The 15,841-nt window shown below is 36.4% G+C and overlaps 1 protein-coding gene across 2 annotated transcripts in view; it reads right to left on the bottom strand.

Moving 5' to 3' along the window:
* The window catches only part of RBM27 (RNA binding motif protein 27), a 74,675-nt gene that overhangs the window by 4,024 nt on the left and 54,810 nt on the right, over nucleotides 1-15,841 (bottom strand). For both annotated transcript variants that reach the window (XM_026498985.4, XM_026498986.4), the window contains exons 18-20: nucleotides 15,110-15,214; nucleotides 14,796-14,987; nucleotides 474-584 (exon numbers count right to left, since the gene is read on the bottom strand). In XM_026498985.4, coding sequence (XP_026354770.1) covers nucleotides 474-584; nucleotides 14,796-14,987; nucleotides 15,110-15,214 — 408 coding nt within the window. The remainder of the gene's footprint in view (nucleotides 1-473; nucleotides 585-14,795; nucleotides 14,988-15,109; nucleotides 15,215-15,841) is intronic.

Here is a 15,841-nt window from a genome sequence, read left to right as displayed (position 1 = left end):
TATGTTAAGTACTTGGATTTTCTTACTTCTTCCCTTTTATTCCCACGTCTTTACTCTCATTTTAATCAACCATACATAGAAGGAAAACAAGAAACTCAAATCTATTACTTATGGAACATGAATAAAAAAAAGCTAAAACAACCAGCTAAAATTAAATTTGTTCATGTAACCCATGTCCTCACTTACCAGAATAAAAATTTCTAGAGCACAAATAAAGCCAAATAAATGCAAAGAGGAAAAAAAAAAAAAGAAAGAACAGTCTCTCCTAGGCCAGAAAATATCCCCCAGCTAAGGAGCTTTTTATGTCTGCAACTGTTCTGATTCTTCAGTAAACTTGTAGACTAGTCTTAAGTTACTGCGTGCATGAAAGAACAATATTTATTTTAAAATTTATTTTATTTACTTTAATGTCAAGAAAAATATTAATTGAGAAACAATTTAAGTGAATGCTTATTTTCAATTGTTAGATTTACCTCCTCCTTGACTTCTTCTTCCTCGGTCTCAGTGGATACAGAAGGCACCTTGGCCTTGTGCCATGATATTTGTAGCCGACGGTCTTTGAATTTTGACCCTTGGTTTGCAGTCTAAAATAGATTTTAGAAAAACACAAAAGTTTATATTCAAATTGTACGCTATTTAAAAAGTGTAATGACTTGGGGAAGAAAATACTAAAGTGGATCTATACGATCTTCAGTAAGAGCTAGAAAAAGTGAAATCTCCTCCCCCCTTTTAAAACTTATTTAAATTCAATTAGTGAACATATAGTCTATCATTAGTTTCAGATATAGAGTTCAGTTATTCATCCATTCCAAGTGCTCATTACATCACGTGCCCTCCATAACACCCATCACTCAGGTACCCCCATCCTCCCACCCACCTCCCCAGCAACCCTGAAGTCCCTTTTAATTAAAAGGACCACATGTACTATTTTGCCCAGACAGTTATGACTTGTATCTATGTCATGTTAACTTTAAAATTTGTCTTGGTTTAGATGATAAATTATACTGTCACTGCACTTAATAAAAGTCATGATGAAAACAACAAATACTATCTTTTTTTTTTTTTTTTTCCTGCTTAGGATTTTATTGACATCAGGAGAACTGAACAAGGGCTCCTGGGTGACTCAATTGGTTAAGTGTCGACCTTCAGCTCAGGTCATGTTCCCAGGGCCCTGGGATCAAGTCCCGCATGGGGCTCCCTGCTCAGTGGGGAGTCTGCTTCTCCCTCTGCCCCTCTCCCCAACTTGTGCTCGCTTGCTCTCTCTTTCTCTCAAAAATAAATAAATAAATAAATAAAATCTTTAAAAAAAAGAGAGAGACAAAAAAAGATTACTGAACAAGATGCTAGGATTAAAATCTTTTTTTTTTTTTTTAAAGATTATTTATTTATTTGACAGAGAGACAGCCAGCGAGAGAGGGAACACAGCAGGGGGAATGGGAGAGGAAGAAGCAGGCTCCTAGTGGAGGAGCCTGATGTGGGGCTCGATCCCAGAACGCTGGGATCACGCCCTGAGCCGAAGGCAGACACTCAACGACTGTGCCACCCAGGCGCCCCTAGGATTAAAATCTTGATCCAGCTCTACCACTAACTGGCAAGTAACTGAACATAAATGAGCCTCTGTAAGTTGCTTAATATCAAAGTTCTTAGCTTTCTTTCATTTGTTCCTGTTTCAGGATTGCTCTAAGGAGTCCATAAGAAAAATGTGAGTGTTCTATCCAAAAGCACAAAAATTACTGTTAGCATAATTATAAATATTAAAAAAGAGGCATTAACCAAAAAACAAATTAAAATACACCCTAACATACAAATTTTTAAAGTACATAGCAAAGTATACAGCTATGCAAATGACACACTTGGTTAACCTCATGCTTTTCTTTTTTTTTAATTTAAATCAATTAATTAACATAATTTATTATTGGTTTCAGAGGCAGAGATCAGTGAGATTCATCAGTCTTATATAATACCCAGTGCTCACGACATCACATGTCCTCTTTAATGTCCATCACCCAGTTACCCCATCCCCCCATGCCTCTCCCCTCCAGCAACCTTCAGTTTGTTTCCTATGATTAAGAGTCTCCTATGGTTTGTCTCCCTCACTGATTTCGTCTTGTTTTATTTTTTCCTCTCTTCCCCTATGATCCTGTTTCAACAAATACCGTCATAATACGATTACTGGTCTTTACCTTTGATAATCGACAGAGTTAGACTGAAAACTTAAAAGTATACCTACTGATATCACAGCATCTCTTACAGCTCCACCCGTAGCTGATAAAGCTATCCCCACTTCCTCTTCTGAAATGCCATACAACAATGACAAGCACCCAGCCATTCTACACATTTAACAAATGCTAATTAACACCTACTCTCCTAACTCAAGGTAAAATTGCTCAGTTTCAAGTGTATTTCTTAGTACTACCACCCAATTTCTTCCTCCCCAAGAAATTTCATTAAGAGAAAGCAAAAATTTTAAAGAAAAAGCAACAGAGAGAAAAGAATAGGGACCCAAGTATCATTAAAGTGAAAGCTCAGTCATTCTTACAACTTTTCTATCAATGATGCTAGATTGCAGAATATCCCCAATTCTGAGTTCAATCCTGAAAAAGTAATAGAAATGGTTCTTTTAAATATGGGGGTTCACTTTAGTTTTTCTAGGAAAAACGTTGATAAATGTCATTAAGCATTTGCCAAACATTTCCACAGAACACTCAGATCACTGCATGTTCTCTGTCAAATAAATAAAATCTTTTAAAAAGGGGGGGGGGAGGGGGTGCCTAGGTGGCTAGGTCAGTTAGGTGTCTGCCTTCGGCTCAGGTCATGATCCCGGGGTCCTGGGATCCAGCCCCATGGCGGGCTCCCTGCTGAGCAGGGAGTCTGCTTCTGCCACTCCCTCTGCTTGTGCTCATTCTGTCAAATAAATAAAATCTTTTTTAAAAATTAAAAAAATTTTAATAAAAGAGTGTATGTTAAGCCAGATCCATAACCAGTTACTGTTTGCACAGAAATTAGCCTGTAATCTAAGGAAAAACTCTATCATCTCTGTGGGGAGCTGCATGTTTATAACCTGATACCACACATTTTAACTCATGGGACATACTAAAATGATGTATCAAAATGACCCCATCCAAATATACATTTACCAACTTTTAAAAATCAGGTGGATGCTAAGAGAGTAGATCTCATCACAAGGAAAAAGAGAACTCTAACTATGTGAGGTGATGGATGTGACTTACACTTATTTTAGTAATCATTTCACTACAGGTACATATATCAAATCATTATGTTGTGTATCTTAAACTAATACAACGTTGTATGTCAATTACATCTCAATAAACCTGGAGAAAAAAATCTGGTAACGTGTGTAGTAGACATCTTTTGCCCTAATTCATTTAACATACACACCCAATTAGAGAGACTTTTTCACTATTTTGTTCACTTCAGTATTACCTGAATTTTTTCCAGCATTACTGAGGTAAAACTGACAAAACTGAAGGCTATTTCTAAGTGTAAAACATCATGATCTGATGGACGTATAAAGAGCAATTCTCCCTATCTAGTTCATTAACAACACATTCATCACCTCACACACTTACCTTTTTTCTGATGAGAATATTTAGGTTCTACTCTCTTAGCAAATTTCAATTATACAATACAGTGTGATCAACTATAGTCACCACGTAGTACATTAATTAGATCCTTAGACTTTGTTATTTGAAAAATGTAAAAAAGATATATTACTTTTATAACCACAGAAAGTGATGAGATTTTTTAACCTATATTTACTAGGTTGCCCTCCAAAGAGGATAGCAGTTCTGTCCTCCAAAAGGAACTTTAGGGCATTAAATGTACTGCATATAAACTACTGAAGAATCAGAAATTTAATTTGTATGCAGTCAAGAATTAAGAATAACTTCCACACTCTAACTTACAACAATAAACAAGATTAGTGATTAGAATAAAGATGTATTTTAATAATACCAAGTCAAGAATTTTCACACACTACTGGTGGGGATCTACAGTAATGAAACTGGTATAGTTCATTCAACAATTCCACGTATATCCAACATAAATTTGTACATATATACACTAAAGGATCTAGAAGAATACTTCTGTCAACAGTATTTATAAAAATAAAGTGAAAATAACCCAAATACCTATCCACAGGAGAATTGAAGAATAAACTGTGTTATTCTGAAAATTATACAGCAATAAAAATGGCAAACTATTGTTACATGTGACAACATGAATGAATCTTACAAACATAATGTTAAGGGGAAAAAGCAGACACAAAAGAATATAGACTGTGTGGTTCCATTTCATACAAATTTTTAAAATAGAATAATATTATCATCTCTAGGAATACACATTTAGGTGATAAAACTATAGGTGGTTCTCATTATTTGCACTAGAAGTATGAAGTTCACTGCAAGCACAGAATTAGCAAATACTGAACCACTGCACCTAGGGCCAAGAGAGGGTTAGGTTCCTATAAGCCTCTGGTCAAAACATTTTCTTCAACTAATCAATATATAACCTTGCTTTATATTAAAAGACACCTTATTTAAAATACACTGTTGATTCACTGACATTGAACTCATGGCCAAAAGCACTCGCGCCTGAACAAAGCTGACATAATACACGGATCTTCACCATAAGGCACATCACAGCCTTCTTGAACTCTGGACAGAGCACCTGAGAACTATACTTGGGGGTGCATTTCAAATAGCGAAATCACCAATGAAAAGCACAAAATGAGAAAAATGTGGTACTAAATAGACTGCAAAAAGGACAGCAGTTTACAGTATGAGAGCTGAAACAAGAAGGCAGAGTATCACCGTATTTGAACTGAGCTGGGAACATGTGCATTGGGTAACTCAAATTTTTCACAGCTCTGTCAAAGTCTGAAAATGACCACAAAAACATCTTGAATACTGATTTTTGACCTTACAAATGATTTTACTAGGTAGGTTAATGTGCAAATACAAAATCCATGAATAATGAGGATCAACTGTATAACAAAAGCAAGGAGGTGATTATCATAAAGTGAGGATAATGGTCACTTTTCTAAGGAGGAGAGAAAACAGTAACTGGAAGGGGGCTGGGAATATTCTTTTTCTTGACCTGAGGGGTAGGTATATACAAGTTTACCTTCTGATAATCACTGAACTATATATGTTTCTAGTTGGTATAGTTTGTTTCAGTAAATATTTTAAATTGAGAATTACCCTTATAATTTTAAGAAAATACCAAACAGCTAAGATATTTATGTTAAAAAAGCAAGGCCTGGGGTGCCTGGGTGGCACAGCGGTTAACCGTCTGCCTTCGGCTCAGGGCGTGATCCGGTGTTCTGGGATTGAGCCCCACATCAGGCTCTTCCGCTATGAGCCTGCTTCTTCCTCTCCCACTCCCCCTGCTTGTGTTCCCTCTCTCGCTGGCTGTCTCTCTCTGTGTCAAATAAATAAAATCTTAAAAAAAAAAAAAAAAAAAAAAAAAAAAAGGAAGGCCTGAAACACAGCTCTGTATTTATAATGTAAGTCCCCTCTGGTAAATTTTTTCAAGTGAGAGACTTTGCGTGTATATTCTTATAGTAATAATTTTTTTCTATAAAGATATCTAAGAATATGGACTACCTTTTAAGAGTAGGCAGAGATCAACGGGAGATTTTTACTTCTGATTAACCATATTTTAAACTATTTGCATGCACTCATTTTTTATTAAAAAGTACTTTAGCAACTTTAAAACTGGCCTCTAAAATGTCACGTATCTATTAAAATACATAATTTTTCTATACTCATATGTATATTATCTCACACACATTACCTATAATATGGCTTGAAATAATGAAACAGTAGGGAAGAAGGTAGCTGTCCAGCACCACGGGACTGCTTAAATCCAGTGTGGGACAGCAGTGCGGGGAAATACCACGCAGCCATTAAAGAACAGAGCAACACCACGTGCGCTAGTATAGCATCATCTCCATTAACAAGCTAATACATATTAAACAAAAAGTGCACATGCAAGAGAGTACTGTTTAACCTACCACCATCTGTGTTAAAGAGAGATAAAATAACACACATATACAGAAAGAATATCTTCAAGAAGATATGTAAGAAAACAGAAAACAATAAATGCCTATGGGGAGTGAAACTGAGTGGGTATAGAAGGAAACCTTATTTTTCACTGCACACACTTTTATTTCTTTTATTCTTTGTACATGCGTGCTGCCCCTCAAAATATAATAAGGTAATTCAAATAAAAGAATATGTACCAATATATATGCAAATATGAGAAAATAATTATATGCCATCAATGAAGTTATACGTATTAACTCAGCGGTAATTGGAACCTTAGAGGCAGAAGCTATTCAGAGAGAAATTTATCTAGCCCATCCATTTTCCCAGATCAGAAACTGATGCCAATTCTGTCAGTCATCATTCATCAATCACCTGACTAGCAAATATGAAAAAACAAAACTCAAGTGCTATTGAGGATATAAGCAAATAGGTACCCTTATCCAATGTCACCGCAAGTATGAATTAGTACAACATTACTGCAGGGTTATTTGGCAAGCTGTCCCAAAATTTTAAATATGCATGTCTTTGATCTAGTCATCTCACTCCTACAAACCAATGTAAAGAAAGGGTTCTCAACTGAGACAGTTAACATTACTCTGGGGGCATTTTGGGTGTCACATAGACTGGAGAGCACTTTCTGGCATTTAACAGCAGTGCTAAAGGTCTTGACATGTGCAGGACTGTCCCACATAAACTGTTCTACTCAAAATCACCAAATCCAGTAAAATGTAATATTAACATTGTTCATAACACTGAAACAAATGGAAAACACACTAGCCATCAAATGGCAGTAACTATCAGTAGCTCACAAAAAATCTACCATTACTAAAAGTTTTTTTTACACGGTCTGAGGAAGGGCAATCACTGAAGCGCTATTCAGAAAAGTTTCTCTGAATGATACAGAGAAAGGGTAACTTTTGTTCTGGTAAACACAAAGACATATTAGTTGTCAAACGATAAGGTATCACTTTCATATACAGTAAAACTCTCAAATGTATTTTCACACCTATCTAGAGAGGCTAGAGGGAAAAGCTAACCATATGTGAGAAATCTTTAGTAATTATAACAAAAGTATTCCATTGTCTTATATGAAGTTCCAGGAATGAAGGAGCAGGCAAATTAGAAGTTCTTGCCAGTAAGAACACAAAAATTTGAAAGAATTACATAAATATTTTTGGGCGTACAAAAAATCAGACTTCTAAATCTCTTACTTTAAGACTCAAAATGCTCTTTGGCTACAGATAGAAGACTGCATTACATCCACAGTATGCCATGATACTACAGTGATTTATTTTTTAAAGGTATAAATCCATAAGAAAAGAGAAAATAGGAGAGAATATAACACAGCCAAAAAACTGGGGAGCCAAAAAGCAAAAGGATTAATGTCAATACATAATGCTTACAATTTAAAAATCAAGAAGTAACAGTAAAATCGATTTAAAAATGAAAAAACACCCCAAAAATCAGCTAAACACTTTAAAAGTAGACATCCTTAAAGAATAGAAAATGAAGAGAAATAGAATAGGAGAATGTTTAACAACTCTATTAAGTTCACTGACTCTTCAAACGATGTACACATAAAACTTTTATGAAAACTCAACATTCCTGTCAAAAGAATCTAAGGTACTTCAAGTTGTTTTCTTCTTTCTGTAACCAAATGTTTTCCAAGTTTTCTTCAATGAACATCACAGAAGACACTGTCTTGCAAAAGAATGAAACTGAACCATTCTCTTTCACCAAACACAAAAATAATCTTAAAATGGATTAAAGAACTAAATGTGAGACCTGAAACCATAAAAATCCTAGAAGAGAGCAGGGCAATTTCTCTGCTATCAGCTGTAGCAATGTTTTTCTAGATAGGTCTCCTGAGGCAAGGGAAATAACAGCAAAAAAGAAAACAAAAACAAAACCAAAAAACCCTACTGGAACTACATAAAAATAAAAAGCCTCTGCATGAAGGAAACAATCAACAAAACTAAAGGGCAACCTACAGAATGGGAGAAGATACTTGCAAATGACATATCTGGTAAAGGGTTAGTATCCAACATACATAAAGAACTTATAAAATTCAACACCCCCCAAAAACCAAATAATCCAATTAAAAGATGGGCAAAAGACAAAAGTAGACATTTCTCCAAAGAAGATATCCAGATGGCCAACAGACACATGAAAAGATGCTCACTATCACTTATCATCAGGGATGATGATAAGAATGGCATAAGAAGGGCTAAAATCAACAACATAAGAAACAGGTGTTGGCAAGGATGTGGTAAAAGAGGAAGCCTCTTGCACTGTTGGTGGAAATGTAAACTAGGGCAGTATACTGTGAAGAAGAGTATGGAAGTTCCTCACAAAGTTAAAAATATAACCACACCTCTGCCCCCTGAAAATACAACTACTTCAGCAATCACACTACTGGGTATTTACCCAAGGAATACAAAACACTAATTCAAAGGGATACATGCACTTGACATTTATAGTAGCATTATTTACAACAGCGAAATTATACGAACAGTCCAAGTTCCACCAACGGATGAACATATAAAGATGTGTTGTGTGTACACACAGACACACAACGGAGTATTACTTAGCTATAAGAATGAAATCTTGCCATTTGCAATGAAACGGATAAAACTAGAGAGTACTGTGCTGAGCAAAGTAAGTTAGAGGAAGACAAATACCGTATGACTTCACTCATATGTGGAACTGAAGAAAAAAAACAAATGAGAAAAGGAAAAAAAGAGAGAGAGAAGCAAACCAAGAGACAGACTCATCATAACTATGGAGAACAAACTGATGGTTACCAGATGGGAGGTGAGTGGGGTATGGGTGAAGTAGGTGGTGGGGATTAAAGAGCACACTTGTCATGAATGAGCACTGGGAAGTGTTGAATCACCATACTGTACACCGAAACTAGTATTACACTGTATGTTAAGTAACTGGAATTTAAATAAAACTGTAAAAAAAAAAAAAAGACATTGTATTAGTTGTCTAAACCAAGAAGAACTACTTAATGTCTTTCCATTCTAATTGATCCTGATTTTTATCACTAGCTAACTGGCATATGGAACTATGACTGACTAATTCAATCACGGTAATGATTTCCTCCACCGGGGATTAGCTTACAAATGGGTAAGTGACAATTCTGGCTAAGACACAAGAGGGCATGAGTGCTGAGTGAGAGTGGTGCATGTTGGGCATGGAAGGTGAGGGTTGAGGCAGGGATACTTTCTGGGAAGGTTATCTCATAAGTTTAAAAAATGTCATAAGAAAGGTACTGTTTTCTGCCTTTGGACGTTCTTTTTAGAGGCCATGAGGTTTGTGGTTGCTGCAGACATCCTGGTGTCATATCATGAAGAAAAAGGCCTAAGAACAAAAGCCAACATACTAGGATACTAGAAGAGAAATATGAAAAGAAGTTGTGTGCCTGAGTTTCTGAATAAATTAAACCTAAAACCTCCCTACCTCTGGATTTCTTGAAAAGAAAGAAAATAAATGTTCACATTTCCCAAGTTATTCATGTTTTACTTGCAGCCAAACACATTCTGAGATGCATGTATTACTTTAATGATCAGGAAGAAGAAAAAAAAAATCAAGCTCCACCCTGTATCATTGAGTGCAACAGCTAAAACACACTACCACAGGTCAAAAATCTTGCAATTGATGCATACTACTTGAAAATGACTAAGTGCAGTTCAAGTATTCCAAACATTTAGTTTAAGTAATTTTTCTGTTGAAACTCACCAAACCTCTTTAATCAGGGGCAAAAGAATGTGCCTTAGTTTTTGTCCTGTCTGTGCCCTCAAGCAAGGCTCTATGACTTAAAATTTTCATCTTCTGACCTAAAGTTTAATATTAAAATACTTAGAGGGAATTCTTCATAAAGGTCTTTAATATCCTCAGATCTCTGTCAAATGAAAGATATATAAATAAGGACTCTTTTTTTAAAGTTTTTTTTCCAGAGTCACTGATTGTACCTTTAAAATACATAAAACTCTATTTTATATGCTACATAATACTATTTCATATTTTTTAACTTAAATACTTAATATATAAAGTAGTAAGATAACACATACCATCTCTTTGCAAACTATAGTCATCAGGCCAAATGTGGCCCAGCAACTTGTTTTTGATAGCCTGTGAACTAAGAATAATTTTAATGTTTTTAAAAGGTTATTAAGAGTGAAAAAGAAGAGAGGCGCCTGGGTGGCTCAGTTGGTTAAGCATCTGCTTTCAGCTCAGGTTGTGATCTCAGGGTCCTGGGATTTAGCCCAACATCAGGCACCCTGCTCAATGGGGAGCCTGCTTCTCCCTCTCCCTCTGCCTCTACCCCCACGTGTGTTCTTTCTCTCTCTCTCAAAAAAAAAAAAAAAAAAAAATCTTAAAAAACATGAAAAGAGGAACACCTGGCTGGCTCAGGTAGAAGAGCATGTAACTCTTGATCTCAGGGTCCTGAGTTAGAGCCCCATACTGGGTGTACAGATTACCTAAATAAAAAATTAAAAAAAATTTTTTAAAAATAAAGTAAAAAAGAGGAGGGAGGGGGAGGAGCAGGCGAAGGAAGAGGTGGAAGAAAACATGACAGAGACTGTATATAGTCCACAAAAACCTAAAATATTTATTATCTGGTCCTTTATAGAAAAAATCTGATCTCTGATATATGCTATTAAAATATTTATATATAGGGGTGCCTGGGTGGCTCAGTTGGTTAACCGTCTGACTTTTGGTTTCAGCTCAGGTTACTATCTCACAGTCATGGGATCAAGCCCTGAGTTGGGCTTTCGTACTCAGTGAGAAGTCTGCTTCAGATTCTCTCTCCCTCTCCCTTTCTCTCTGCCCTTCTCCACGTGCATGCGAGTGTGCTCTCAAATAAATAAATAAAATCTTTAAAATATTTATATAAGATGTTTTATGTTATAGTTTTCATTGTATGTTAAATATATTCTGTATTTTAAATATGTATGTACTTCAATTTACATATAAGTTTTATATAATCATCTGGGATCTAAAAGACCAACATTAACACATATCTTCTAATTTGGTTTTAAAATATACAGTACAAAAACATTAATATGGGGTGCCTGGGTGGCTTGGTCGGTTAGGCACCTGCCTTCTGCTTAAGTCATGATCCCAGGGTCCTGGGATCGAGCCCTGTGTCGGGCTCCCTGCTCAGTGGGGAGTCTGCTTCTCCCTCTCCCTCTGTTCCTCCCCATTTGTGCTTGCTCACTATCTTGCTCTCTCTCTCTCAAATAAATGAGTAAAATCTTTTTTTAAAAAATACTAATATTGGGGCACCTGGGTGGCTCAGTCAGTTAAGCATCTGCCTTTGGCTCAGGTCATGATCTCAGGGTCCTGGGATCGAGCCCTGCGACCAGCTCCCTGCTCAGCAGGAAGTCTGCTTCTCCCTTTTCCTCTGTCCCCGCTTGCGTGCACTCTCTCTGTCTCAAATAAATAAAATCTTAAAAAAAAAATTAATATTTCATCTTAAATGTAAACGTGATGTTAAAAAGACTAACTTAAAAAGTAGTATATGTTCATTTGGAAAGCAAATAGGTCCTCAGAAAGAAAAAAATGAAAAAACTTTAATTCTGCCAACCCAGAAATATAAATTTAATAGACTTTCATTCCAAGTTTATGTATAATCTTGTATCCTACCTTTTTTTAACCTAAAAGTCAATCCTGAGCATTTTCTCATGTCATTCTTCTTCTTTTTTTTTTAATTTTTAATACTTTATTATGTTATGTTAGTCACCATACAGTATATCTTTAGTTTTTGATGTAATGTTCCATGATTCATTATTTGCATATAACACCCAGTGCACCATACAATATGTGCCCTCCTTAATACCTATTACCGGCCTATCCCAATTCCCCGCCCCCCTCCCCTTTGAAGCCCTCAGTTTGTTTCCCAGAGTCCACAGTCTCTCATGGTTCATTCGCCCTTCTGTTTACCCCTCCTTCATTCTTCCCTTCCTTCTCCTACCAATCTTCCTATTTCTTATGTTCCATAAATGAGTGAAACCATATAATTGTCTTTCTCTGCTTGTCATGTCATTATTCTTTAAAAAGATATTTTCTTCCTTCCTTCCTTCCTTCTCTTTCTTTCTTTCTTTCTTTCTTTCTTTCTTTCTTTCAAGATTTTATTTATTTATGTGATAGACAGACAGCGAGAGAGGGAACACAGCAGGGGAGTGGGAGAGGAAGAAGCAGGCTCCCAGCGGAGGAGCCCAGTGTGGGACTCAATCCCGGAACGCCGGGATCACGCCCTGAGCCGAAGGCAGACGCTTAACGACTGCGCTACCCAGGCGCCCCCTAAAAAGATATTTTCAATAGCAGCAAAATGCCACTGAGAATTTAGATTGTTCCCTCTTTACTAATACAAAGAGTGCTATACTAAGCATCCTTAGAGCTATTACTTGCATACAATCATAATTCCCTTATGATAAATTCTTAGAAGCAGATTACTGGATACAGGAATAAACTGGAGGATTCCAGAATTAGGTCCTCATACTGCAAAAGAGCTTCACTAAAACCCATCTACCATCTTTTCATATGGTTCATCCATGATCCTTTCACAATCATTAAGGAGAGTAAAAGAATACTGAAAATACCCATTTTACTTTTGCCTTTGTGGGATATAAAATACCTCAAAGAAGAGTTACCTTTATGTTTGCTAAATCTATTTACAATACTGTCTAGGCATATACATTTCTGTAGTTCTTTCAAAGAAAGCATACTACACTGCCCAATTATCCATTACTAGGGTGTGTTTCTAGTACTCAAGACTGTCTAACAGCACCATGTTAAAACAAAAAAACAACAAAACACCATCAAAACTGATGGAAATGTCTCCTTCTTGAAGTTACCTCACCTCCATTGGCTTTGTTTGGTCCTTAACCAAATGCCTGGACATGCCCCTTTCCACAAACCAAATGCCGTATTTCAGACTTATCCAATATATGTACATGAAAATTGGTTATCATATGCTCTAGAATGATCCTACTTATGGGAAGCAAAGAGATGCATGTAAGCATGAGTTCTGGGCTAAAAATCTGCATATCGTCTCCAGAGACCCTCAAGATTCAACATGCAGCCTCCTACACAAAGATTACCTCATTTTTTTAACTAGAACTTCTTGCAAATTCAAATTTACAACAATTCTGCTTTACTTCAGTACTGCCTCACCAGAGCTCATAATGGGTCTAAATGCCCAACTTATTTGGCAAGGAAATATTAATTTTATATACTCAACATCAAAAGAAAATCAACATTCACCCAGCCTCCACAAGAATACCCTGCACACATGTAGTGCTGCTCACCATACTTACTCAAAAGTCACTTTTAAAGCTAGTCTCCCAGTTTACAAAAAAATATGTATATATTGGTCAGACTGGTCAAAGAAACTGGCTCAAGAGTGAACAGAATGCAGCCAACACAGCTCTCAAATCTGGACACTTTAACAACCCACCATTCTCTAAACGTCAGGGTGAAAAAGGATTAGGGGGCATCATACTAATAAGAGACAGAGAGTGAAGTCCTGCTCTTTAAGATTTCCTTCACCATCTTTAACATGTAATAGGGCTGAAAATGGGGGCAGTTCTCAGTCCGTTGAGCGTCCAACTCTTTTTTTTTTTAAAGATTTTATTTATTCATTTGACAGAGAGAGAGACAGCCAGTGAGAGAGGGAACACAAGCAGGGGGAGTGGGAGAGGAAGAAGCAGGCTCCCAGCAGAGCAGGGAGCCTGATGCAGGGCTCGATCCCAGCACCCTGGGATCACTCCCTGAGCCGAAGGCAGACGCTTAACGACTGAGCCACCCAGACACCCCGAGTATCCAACTCAGGTCATGATCTCACGGTCGTGGGATCGAGCCCTGTGTAGGGCGGTGCACTGGGCATGGAGTCTGCTTGAGATTCTCTCTCTCTCTCCCTCTGCCCCTCCCCCCAACTCATGCTCACCTGCTCACTCTCTAAAAATATAAAAAATACAAAAATAAAAATAAATACAGCTGAAAATGTTTTCTCTCAAAAAAGCTGTTTGAGGAGTAGGGATTCCAGATGTCAACTGTGTGCATTTTTATCTTGGTTTTGCCGCTTAACTAACTGTATGATCTTGGCTGGTTTACTCTAAAGCTTTAAACTTTTGTTTTCTCAACTGTACACATGGAATTTCACATGCACTTTATACAGTTATTTAAATGAGATCATGTATGAAAACACTCTAGCACAAGTAACACTCAATATTTATTAAATGAATGAGTGAGTGGAAAGAGGATATACTCTGTTTAAGGAGCAAATTAAAGACAGTTACCTGTAACAAATCTCTATTTGCATGTTTATCTAAAAGTGTTTCCCACTGTATACAGAATATAACAATACATGTCTCTTATTCTAATAAATTCTTCCTTTGAATTCTGCCTTCGTCCCAGATTATTTTCACTTACTGACTATAAACACTTGGTAAACCATGTAATATCCCTAAAAACAAAAAATCAAATATTTGCTTGGGAACAACTTGTCACTACAAACGCATTTATGTGGAGTGTTATGGAATTACAAAGCATAAGCTGCTTCTTGACCTTCAAATATATTAATAAGAATTTGTTAATACGCCTTTTACAACTTGATATTCTAATCTATAAAACATGATACTTATGCAGAATGCAGCAAGAAAATGCTGAATACAGTCCTTTTAAAGTCGGCATCTGTCTACTTTAAAAACTTACTGAGAAATGCTGAAGTAATTCATCTTTCTCCTCCTCAATGAATCCCCCAACTGTTAGTGGTTTGGGGCGGTGGTCCACCACCATGTGATTCAGTGAGCCCCTTCCTCTTCCTCCACGGCCTCTGCCTCTTCCTCGACCTTGAGACGACATAGTCTTTCCTCGACCCACAGGTAAAATACCTAATCGTGCAGCCTGAATAACAACAAAAAGTAAAATATAATATACACTGTCAGACTGAACCTTGGAAAACAGAGGAAAGAAAAAAGTATTATTTGAGGTGTTAAATGTAGTGGGTAACTTCTCTTAAACCTCACCTCAACCTGTAACTGACTGAGTTTTTTCCGTAACTCTGTTGTGTCTTCTCCTGAGGATAGCCTCTTGTGAAGGTCCAGTTCAGTATCTAATAGTTCTTTCTGAGCCTTTGGAAAAATTAAGAGTAAAATGTATTTGTTAAAAAAAAAAAGTATTTGTTAGATAACGTCTAAGACCTTATTCAGAATATTATATTGAGAATAAAAGGATGCAATAAACCTGAGTGTTTTAGGGAAGGTTAACTGTGCAAAAACACACAGAGTGTATACTGACATTAGTAACAATAATAAGCATCATTATTGCTTAAGATGGACTAAAAATCAGACCTTGGAAACAGTCAACTGAGAAGACGGAGCTGAGAATAATTTTCTAATAATAAGGAGTCATAAATGAAACACAATCAGACAAAATACGTAGGAAATATTCATTAATGGTAAAAACATAAATAATAGCTACATAATTGCTTTCAGATTTGAACTATTGCCATTCTTTTTTTGATGTACTATCCGTCTTTAGATGGCATGACTGTGAGAGAATCCCCCCCCCCATATACATACTCTTTAATTTTTAAAACGTGTATGTATTCCTTCTATAATTGGGGGGCATTTCAATAACAATTTTTTTTCAAAGCAATCTTGATGAACTACTTTATATTCCTCCAGTAATAGAGAACGAGAATTTCAAACGTATTATAATATTGTACATAAAAATTTGCATTCTATATATCTGATAAA

Source organism: Ursus arctos, unplaced genomic scaffold (genome assembly GCF_023065955.2).
Source record: "Ursus arctos isolate Adak ecotype North America unplaced genomic scaffold, UrsArc2.0 scaffold_5, whole genome shotgun sequence".
NCBI lineage: Eukaryota > Metazoa > Chordata > Mammalia > Carnivora > Ursidae > Ursus > Ursus arctos.
The sequence above is the reverse complement of the archived record's forward strand: the minus strand, read 5'-3'. Positions and strand labels throughout refer to the sequence as shown.